Source organism: Acanthisitta chloris, unplaced genomic scaffold (assembly GCF_000695815.1).
Source record: "Acanthisitta chloris isolate BGI_N310 unplaced genomic scaffold, ASM69581v1 scaffold29237, whole genome shotgun sequence".
Lineage (NCBI taxonomy): Eukaryota > Metazoa > Chordata > Aves > Passeriformes > Acanthisittidae > Acanthisitta > Acanthisitta chloris.
In genome coordinates, this window is record NW_008682635.1 from 16,828 (window position 1) to 26,670 (window position 9,843).

The window sequence follows — 9,843 nt, forward strand, 5'->3', positions numbered from 1 at the left end:
GGCTGAGGATGAGCTGGAGAAGGAGAGCTGGACGAGGATGGGCTGGACAAGGAGAGCTGGCTGAGGATGAGCTGGAGAAGGAGAGCTGGACGAGGATGGGCTGGACAAGGAGAGCTGGCTGAGGATGAGCTGGAGAAGGAGAGCTGGACGAGGATGGGCTGGACAAGGAGAGCTGGCTGAGGATGAGCTGGAGAAGGAGAGCTGGACGAGGATGGGCTGGACAAGGAGAGCTGGCTGAGGATGAGCTGGAGAAGGAGAGCTGGGTGAGGATGCGCTGGACAAGGAGAGCAGGGTGAGGATGCGCTGGACAGGGAGGACTGGCCGAGGATGGGCTCCCAGTCAGCTGGTGCCGCGGCTCCCGCCCCTCTCTCCGCCTCCTGCCCGCTCAGCCGGGCTCGAGCGGGGCCGGCAGTGATTTATACCCTTTTCTTTTCCAAACAGCTCAATGAAACGCATGAAGAAGTTACAGGGTCTGGTAGCTGCTACAATCACTCCAATGACTCCTGATGGGTGAGTTGTCAAAGCTGCACTGTCTCCTTACACCCCTATTTTCTTCTTTCCTGTTTGGAACTGATCTGCTTTGTTTATTTGTTAGTTTCGGGTTTGTGTTGTTTGGGTTTTTTAAAATCAGATCCCCGATGGGATGGGGGAGCTATTAGGTTGGTCCCACTAGGACCAGTGAGATTCCCTTGCCTCTGCCTCCTCCTGTTGCCCAGCAAGGGCTGTAGGTTTGGATCAGTCTCACATCTCTTTCTCTGCTGCTTTGTACGTGCAAATTAAATCACAGTAAGGTTATATGTGTAGAGTATTGTGGTGTTTTCATGTTTGCTAAGGAAAATCACAGTCCTAGTTAAAAAGAGCTCTTGAGAGCTAGAATTGTCAGAATCTGTAGGGCCTTTCAGACTTCTCTTTACCTCAGCTGACTCATCCTGTGTGCATGTGTGCACAGGGTTAGTCTAAGCCTGAAGAAAACACTGCAAGGACAGCACAGTTCTGCAAATAGCATCAAACAGAAACTTGAAATTCAGCTCTCCTCGGAGCAGGGCTGGCACACAGAAATCCTCCTGACTCTGTTTTGGTGTTGCAAGACAGAGCTGTTTGGAGTCAGCAAGTGTGCTCTGCTGGGGGAAGTGTCAGGAACTCTATTTGCTTTTGAGGGAGACAGGTGAGATTTGCCACTACAAACCTCAAAAACTGAACTTTTTAGAAGTGCTGTAAAGTTTGGCACTGCCCCAGTCAGGGAGCTCATTCCATCACAGTCACTGCTTTCATTCTTGCTTTAAAGGAAGTTTGTCTCTGACTTCATTTTTTATTGCAACTCAAATTTAAAGCCATATGGCATTTAGAGAGTGACCTGAACCCTCTGCCTGGAACTGTCCTTGTCTGCTACGTTCTGGGAAGACAACTGTGGAATTTTGGGTGATGTGTAAAGCCAGTCAAGGCACCAGAACTGGCTTCCAGACTATAGGGTTGGTCTGTGGTATTGACAAATGAAAACAACAGCATAATATTACACACTGGTAAACAAAGCAAGTTTGTCCTGCAGAGAAGATAAACCTAGGATTCAGTTTTCCTTGTTTGTTAGGGAAGTCTGTTGTTTTCCTCATCCTTTAATGAGAGAGAGAGAGGTCAAAGTCACATCCAGCAGATGCCATTTCACTGTCCCTGTCCAGCAGTTACAAGCACAGTTTAACTCTTTGCCAGCACTTGCACAAACATCTTTGTGCTCTCAAGGACTTCTGTTCCCTCAGCAGCTGAAAAGGTTTGAGTGCCTCTTGTTCTCTCATAGCGCTGCGAAAAAGTCCTTTGCTGTGACAAGCCTGCAGTAATTCCCAACTGAGAGAAAAGGTTGAAACAGTGAGGAGTGTTAGGAGGAAGAGAAGCTGGAAGAAAAGAATTCAGAGCTGAGCTGTTAGCTCAGATGTTGAAAAGATGCTGAGGGTGTTGTACCTTGGGGCAATCTGTGTGTGTGCAAATACAAGTTTTCACAAATGCATGTCTTTGGGTTGGTTTCTTGCTTTCTAAGTTGCAGATAACTGTGGGTGGAGACTTATGGTGGCTGTGGTTCCTTTCCTTACAGACAAATTAACCTCCCAGTGATCCGTCAGTACGTGGATTATCTGATAAAGGAGCAGAATGTGAAGAATGTCTTTGGTAAGTTTTTCTGACAAACTTCTTTACACCTGTTTTGCCTGGATGGGAATTATATGATACCTTACCTGATAAGAGCTGTAGTGGGAAGATGGTCCCATAGTCAGATGTGGGATCACCCTGGCCATTTATATCCACCAGTGGAGAGAGTGCAAGAGGTCCTTAAGGCATCTGCTTTTGCCCACACCCCATTTCTGTGTGGGGTAAAATGAGTATTGCCCTCATACAGTGACATTCCTAGAGGTGATTGGATAATGCTGTGTTGGCAGAGAAGACACAACTGAATGATTCTTCTCAACTCAAAAAGTGTCAGTTCTTGCCTTCAGTGACGTGTGTTGTGTTGTGTCGGAACAGTGAATGGCACGACAGGAGAGGGCCTGTCCCTTAGCATCCAGGAGAGGAAGCAGCTGGCAGAAGAATGGATGTGCCAAGGAAAAGACAAGTGAGTAGCTGAGAGGGAACAGGGGGTTCCAGATCTCATGATGTGATACAGCCATGCCTGACTGCAAAGCCACATTTGCTGACACCTTTTCATTTTAGTATTCTGTTGCTGGGCTGTGTTCCCCAGCTCCTTTAGCACAGCAGAGTGTGGTTTTGTCACTGCCAGTTAGCTGGTGTCCATTTCTGCTGCTTAGAGAGTCCTCTTTGGTACACTGAGGGGACAAGAAAGGGCTTGGGGGGGAAAAAAGGGCTGTACCCTTTGCTTATTCTTGAGAAGAAATACAAGAGCATTTCTGAACCTTTCAGTATATTAAATTATTTGGTAGGACTGAAGCTGTGGTGTCAAGTGTTTACCTGCTTCCCTAAAGGTGCAACATCACTGACAGAGGAAGGAATTCAGCTGGACTTGCAGCTCTGTATCCAACTGCATTTCCATCCCTTGTACCTGCCATAGCCTCATATCCCTCATGCTGCCTTCCTCTTCACTGCTCTCTCAGAGGGTGGAGAAGGGGGTGAAGGATAGTGAGCAGAACTAAACTGGTGTGCAGGCTCACAGCCTTCACATGCACAGCCTTTATATCCATATCTCCTATGGATATAAAGGAGAAAAACAGCAGTGGGATTGAGGGCCTGGAAGCTGGGAGATTCCCTTGGCAGGAGCAGACAAGCAGTCAAAGATGCTGCTGTGAACTTGACCTCTTCTGGTAGGGCTGCTGAGAAATAGGTTAAGAAAGCAAGGTTATGCTTTAATATCTTTTCCTTTTCCCAGTTTCCCCTTAAATCCTTCAACTTGCTAATAAAACACTAAGATTTGTTCCCCCTGACAGCCTTGCAAGTCCCTCAGCAAGGAGGCACACATGATTTGTGTTTGCAAATGTGGTTTCTTTTTTCCACCACCAGCTGCTTGCCACTGCTGGCATTTTCCATGTGTGTCTGCTCATCAGGTCAGCACAGACTCAAATCCTTCTTAGCTTTCATCTAGCTCAGTGAAGTTCTCATTCTGTGGCTCCTGGGCTGAAGTGAGTCATTTTGGCAGCCTGGTATTTTTCACCATCACTGAAACTCCTGTAATGGGGATAAATTGAAAGAGGGAAATTTAGATTAGATATCAGCCAGAAGTTTTCCCTGTTGTGGTGGTGAGACACTGTCCCAGGTTGCCCAGGGAGGCTGTGGCTGCCCCACCCCTGGCAGTGTTCACAGCCAGGTTGGATGAGCCTTGAGCAACCTGCTCTGGTGGGAGGTGTCCCTGCCCAGGGCAGGGCTTGGGGCTGGATCATCTCTAAGCTCCATCCCAACCCCTTAACATACTATGAAACTATGAAACCTCCCTGAACCTTCTGAATGTGTTTTTTTGTGCAGATTGGACCATGTGATCATTCACGTGGGAGCACTGAGCCTGCCAGAGTCCCAGGAGCTGGTGTGTATATGATACGACTCTTTTCTCACTGTGTGTGTGATAAATATCAGCAGATGTACCTTCAGGTACTTTCTTTTCTGTCTTTTACAGGCAAGACATGCAGCAGCCATAGGTGCTAATGGCATTGCTGTCATAGCCCCTTTCTTCTTCAAGCCCACAAACAAAGGTGAGTAGGTTTGCTGAGGTCATTTTATTGCCCTCCAAACCTTTATCACATAGAAAAGATTAATGCCACCTTCTTTCTTTGGAGAATGTTCTAGTGGGAATGTTTGCACATCTGTCATGTCTGATGCCATGCAAAAGCAAAACCTAGGAGCAGCATTTTTTAAAGATGGGAGATAGCCAAATTCTCCCAGTGGGCAGGATGTTTTTTGGGATGTGTTTTGTTAGCCTCTTGTAAAATGAAGGGTTGTTTATGGAAAGAGTCTGTGTTCTGAATAGACTGTGGAGTTGACACTTGATCTAGACCACCCTAGGAAGCAGTTGGTTCCATGCTGTCCCTTGCTGGGCATGGACCAGATTGATGAACTGCTGATATATAGCTGTGCCTCTTGTTACTGAGGGGATCAGGCTTTGTTCTGTCCACCTAAGGCTACCTCAGAACTTAAAAAAACTGAGTGTTTTGCTTTCAAGAAAGATCATGAACATGGCATAAAAGAACGAAATGAAGTGCAGGTTTGTAACAGGAAAAAAGATCATGAACATGGTGTAAAAAAACGAAATGAAGTGCAGGTTTGTAACAGAAATGTTAAAAGCTGTCTGAATTAATCACAGAATCATAGAATTTTAAGGGTTGGAATTGACCTTACAGATCATCTAGTCCCAACCCCCTGCCCTGGGCAGGGACAGGAACATGCATGGAAATGTTGACATGAAAGGACCAGAAGAAACCAGGGTTGGATTGCCAGAATGGCTGGTGGTGATAGCCAGGACACAGTCAAGAGCAATCCAAGTGGTGCTCACAGAGATCAGCAGAAGACCTTGCAGAGAGTAGGATGGCAGTGAGGTCTCAGCACATTGGGTTTTGCCATTCCTCTTCAGCTGTACCAATGGCAAAATTGCCTGAGATCTGTGAAGGATGCAGTGAATAAGATTCTTGGGAAGAATTTCAGCCATAATAACTTTTTGAGACTTAAAATGGTACAAAAAGTTGTCAGCAAAGCTGTTCAGCATCACACCAAGCAGTGCCCTGGGGCAGTGAAGGTGAACTTGATCCCTTGTCCTCTGTTGCACACAAGTGATCCTGGTGAGGCCACTTGGCACACAAGACTTGCACATGTGAGAGCATGGCTGACTTACACCTGGAAGAGAGTGAGTGTGACTTCCTGAAATGGGTTTGGTTTAAAATACATCTTGTCTTTGCCTTCCTGAAGGTCTTCCCCTGATTTTTGTCCTATTTAATGTTACATGTGTGTGAAGGACCTGTATGACTTGCTGTGTATGGTGCACAAGCTGTGAGCTCTCCACAGCCCCTGCTGCTGTGAATCTGAACTGTCCCTCCCCATGGACAGTCTCCTGCTCATGGCAATACCTGATTGTTTCCTTCCAGATGAGCTGGTTGCTTTCCTGCAGAAGGTTGCAGCTGAAGCCCCTGCAGTTCCCTTTTATTACTACCACATTCCTCCTCTGACAGGTGTGAAGAGTAAGTACAGAGTACAGACCTTTGAGTATTTGCTCTGGGCAGCAGGTTATGTGCTGTTTCTGATGGATGAATTTGTATTTAGTCTTAAATATGCTGTTACCAGTTTATTCCTAAACTTTCACTTATCCAGAGGTTTCACATTCTGATATTTCTATCACTCTGGGAAATAACCACACTGAAGTTGTCTTTTTGTTTTAGACCTGTATAGTGTACTAGGCTTAGGCCAAAAGCAAACAACTTGTAAAATATTAATCCTCCCTCTTGGGCCAAGGCAGGGAACTCTCCCAGACAGGTGTGTGTTGCTTCACATGAGGTTGCTGTTGTGCACAGTACGTGTGGAAGAGCTGCTGGAGGGGATAAAAACACGGATCCCAACCTTCCAGGGCGTGAAGTTCAGCGACACAGACCTCCTGGACCTTGCACAGTGCATCAGCAAGAATGAAACAGAGCAGCTGGAATTCCTTTATGGGGTGGATGAGGTAAGAGGCTCCTCTGAAAAATACTTACTTCTAAGATATTCTCTTGCTTCAGCCCTGGGGAAAAAAAAAAATCACCCTGGGCACTGAGTGCCAGGCAGCCTCACTGCTCCCTCTCACCACCCCTTTTGTTTGCTTTATTTTATTACATGAAGTAAAATTTTGTTTATTTTTTTCTCCCCCCACCCCAAACTAGCAACTGTTGGGTGCACTGGCAATAGGGGCAGATGGAGCAGTTGGAAGGTCAGTATGGCTTGGACTCCTTCCCCTCCACACTGTGTTGTTGTATCTTCACTGTCTGCACAGTATTTCCCTGACTGTCTTCTGTCACTGCAGCAGAGGATTTTTCAGGGTGGGAATGTACAGAGGCAAACAGATAGATAATCCAGCCCCAGTACTAGTGCTGGCACAGTCATATAACCTGAGATCTTGGATTATGTTCCTTTGGGTGTTTATTGCTGACCCAAAGGTTTCAACGTACTTTTTATCCTCATGGCAACTTTTGTAGTAGGGAATCACTTCTATCTTCATTATACGGGTAAGGAAGAGAGGATAAAATCACTAGTTTATATGAGAAGTCTGTGAGGAAAAGCTCTGCTGAGCTTAATGTCTGATTTATCTTCTGCCCCTCCTACCAGGCTGCTCAGATGAATTACTGTGATCCTGTGTTCCTCTCTAGATGATCCATTAGATGACCAAGCAACTGGAAAATGAAGTGATTGAGTTTCTTTATTGCCTGATGCTGTCCTTTTTGGTTTTAATTGAAAAGCAGTTCTATTTGGAAAGAACTGGGAAGAGAAAGCTGCTCTCCAAACTCTTCTGTAGGGCTGGCATACTTTCAGGTGCTTCACAGTACAAAGCACACACAGGTTGCAGGAAGTTCTCTCCTAACAGTGACATTTCTATGTCAACAGCAAAAGCCTGGGGGTACTTCTTTTGTTTTGGTGGCTCTAAGTTCATCCTTTGCATTTACCAATTCTATTTTTGGTCTGTTTTTGGGTTTGTTTTGGCAGTACATACAACTATTTGGGCCGAAAAACCAATCTGATGCTGCAAGCCTTTGCAAAGCCAGACCTTGCCTTGGCACAGAAGTATCAGGTACAGTGTCTTCCCTGGTCCCACTGGGAGCAACCTTCTTTCTGCTTGAGTTTTATTGGGGCTCTTTTCCATGTGGTTTTTGTCATCTGTACCCCGAGGTAGCTCTATGGAAGGAAAATCCTTTCAGTTCCAACCCTCTGCTTGTTATTCATCCCTCCTCACCTTTTTGACCAGTCCCTGCTAAGTTTTAACCAAGATCTGCCTCACCCTTCAGCTCTCCAATCTCATCCATGCAAGGGAGCAATGGCCTGACCTTTTTCCTTGAACAAACCCACAGTGGCCAAGCCTCTTGACTAGGAATATTCTAGGGATAGCCTACATGATGTTGGGCAGAAAGCTGTCCCAGATCAGCTCTGCCTTCACCCCTCTTGGGCTTGGGCAGCTTGAAGGTTTGTGGGGAGTTCTGAGCCATCAGTTTACAATGTTTCTATGGGACATTTGAGGCATCCCTCCCCTGTTCCAATGGCATTCAATTAGTTTTTCCCATGGACTGGCCAGGTGGCCAAGGGCTTTGATCAAAGCTGTGCAACAAGTGTATAAGATAATAAATATCATAATAGCTCTAGGTGCTTTTACACCTTCACATTTGAGGGTGTTAATAAACTACTGTCTGTCTTTTCTAGTTTCTCACTGGAGAATTCCTCAACTTTGTCATCAAACTGGGTGAGTCCAACCCTGCCTGTTTCCCTCGTTGTGTCCAGAAATGCAGACCTGGTGTTTCTGAAACTCTCATGTGCTGTACTCCCACAACTTCCTTCCTAAAAGATTTCACAGTGAAAAACTGTTGCATCTGCTGTTTCCCAAGTTAGCAGCAGCTGGGACCCAGCAAAGGGAGCTGACCCAGCAGCCCAGAGAGATTCCACTCTCCCTTCCTTCCTTCTGCTGTGAAACCTCACACATTTAAAGCTGTGACTCTGATTGTCTTACCCTGACTCTTTCTGTGGGTTGTTTCTGTGTTAGGTGGAGGTTTTTTCTGTCTCCAGAAGTTAATTTCTAGCTTTATTCCTAGTCATTCTTCTGAAATGGTGGTGCCCAAGTAGGGAACAGCTCTGATACTCCTCTCTCCTGCCTTGCTGTAGCTTGAGCAACTCTCTTGAAGGCTGTACAAGGCCAAAACATTTGAAAATTGGATGGTTTTTAGAAACAAAATGAAGTTTGAACATCAAAAGCAATTAAACCCAACCAAGTCAGAGTGGTGTAGGGACAGTGAATCACACATTGAGTGGTTAAATTAAATTCAGTCAGACATGTGATGAAGAGAATTATTCACTGTGGTTTTGCTGTGATGGATCTAGCTGAGCTTAGTGCTTGGCTGTTTTTTCTTGTGTTCAAAGTCAGAGGAAATGCATCTTGTAGATGAAGAGGCAAACACTGAGTTTCCAGAGGTTCATAAGGAGATGTGAGCCTGGTTGATGCTGGATGACACAGGCAGTCTATGCTGCTGCTTTTTTGGACACCTCTACTGAGGATACTTGAAGCAAAATGGTGTGTAAATGTCCTGATTTTATTTTTCTCCACACAGGTTTTGGTGTTGCACAAACTAAAGCTGTGATGACTTTTGTTTCTGGCATTCCCATGGGACCGCCACGGCTTCCGCTCGTTGATGCCTCCGAGGAGTTCATCATCAAGGCCAAAGCCAAACTGGACAGCATTGTGTGGCCTGATGGTGACTGATCCTACAATCATTAAGCTTGGAAAAGACCTCCAAGGTCATCGAGTCCAACCATTAACCTGACACTCCACCACTAAACCACGTCCTCAAGTGCCACATCTGCAATGATGTTCACTTCCATGTTGCTCTGGAGGTTCCTTGTCTGGGATTCTCTGCCACGTGGCACATCCCCCACATGATGCACTGTGATTTCTTTCAGGGAACTGGCAATGTGCCCAAGCCCCTTTCCTGTCAGGGCTGGCTTTGCTGGGAATCACCACTTTACACTGCTCCCTGGAGCTCTGCACATTCTGGAACTCACTGGTATCTTTTAATTAAAAACCAGCCAGTTTTACCCAGTTGGAGGAGCTGATGCCTTTTGCCTAGAAAGGAGGAAGATCTGTCTCCACCACCCTCCCTCCAGCTAGATGGTGTTTTGTCCTCGTTAGGATCTGAGTAGTGAGAGATGCTTTTGCCCAAATTAAGGGCAAATGAGACCATATATTAATAATATAATAATGTGGGTTTTATTTAGCAATAAATGTGAGGCTGAGAGAGAGAGGGAGGGAGAATGGGGGTTCGGTGGTTGCAGATGCAGCTTGTCCAGTAACTTGGGGTGATCTTTATTTGATCAGTGATATGGCTGAGGAAGTTGGGGCTGTTCATCCTGGAGAAGAGAAGGTTGTCTGGAAAACTTAGAGCAACCTGCCAGGAGCTGAAGGGGCTCCAGGGAAGCTGCAGAGGGACTCTTGATTAGGAACTGCAGTGACAGGATGAGGAGTAATGGGGAGAAATTGAAAGAGGGGAAATTTAGGCTAGTTATTAGGCAGAAGTTTTTCCTAGTCCCAAGCCCTGCCCTGGGCAGGGACACCTCCCAGCAGAGCAGGTTGCTCAAGGCTCATCCAACCTGGCTGTGAACACTGCCAGGGTTGGGGCAGCCACAGCCTCCCTGGGCACCCTGGGACAG

At 46.2% G+C, this 9,843-nt stretch overlaps 1 protein-coding gene across 1 annotated transcript; it reads left to right on the top strand.

Annotated features, from left to right (window-relative positions):
- The first annotated feature begins 441 nt into the window (after positions 1-441).
- NPL (N-acetylneuraminate pyruvate lyase (dihydrodipicolinate synthase)) lies at positions 442-8,899 on the top strand. The gene is made up of 11 exons (XM_009078608.1): positions 442-510; positions 2,081-2,154; positions 2,506-2,593; positions 3,952-4,009; positions 4,100-4,175; positions 5,559-5,651; positions 5,982-6,130; positions 6,324-6,370; positions 7,141-7,225; positions 7,849-7,888; positions 8,748-8,899. Exons 1-11 carry the CDS (start codon positions 446-448, stop codon positions 8,897-8,899), a joined length of 927 nt encoding a protein of 308 aa, XP_009076856.1. The 5' UTR covers positions 442-445.
- Positions 8,900-9,843: the final 944 nt, after the last annotated feature.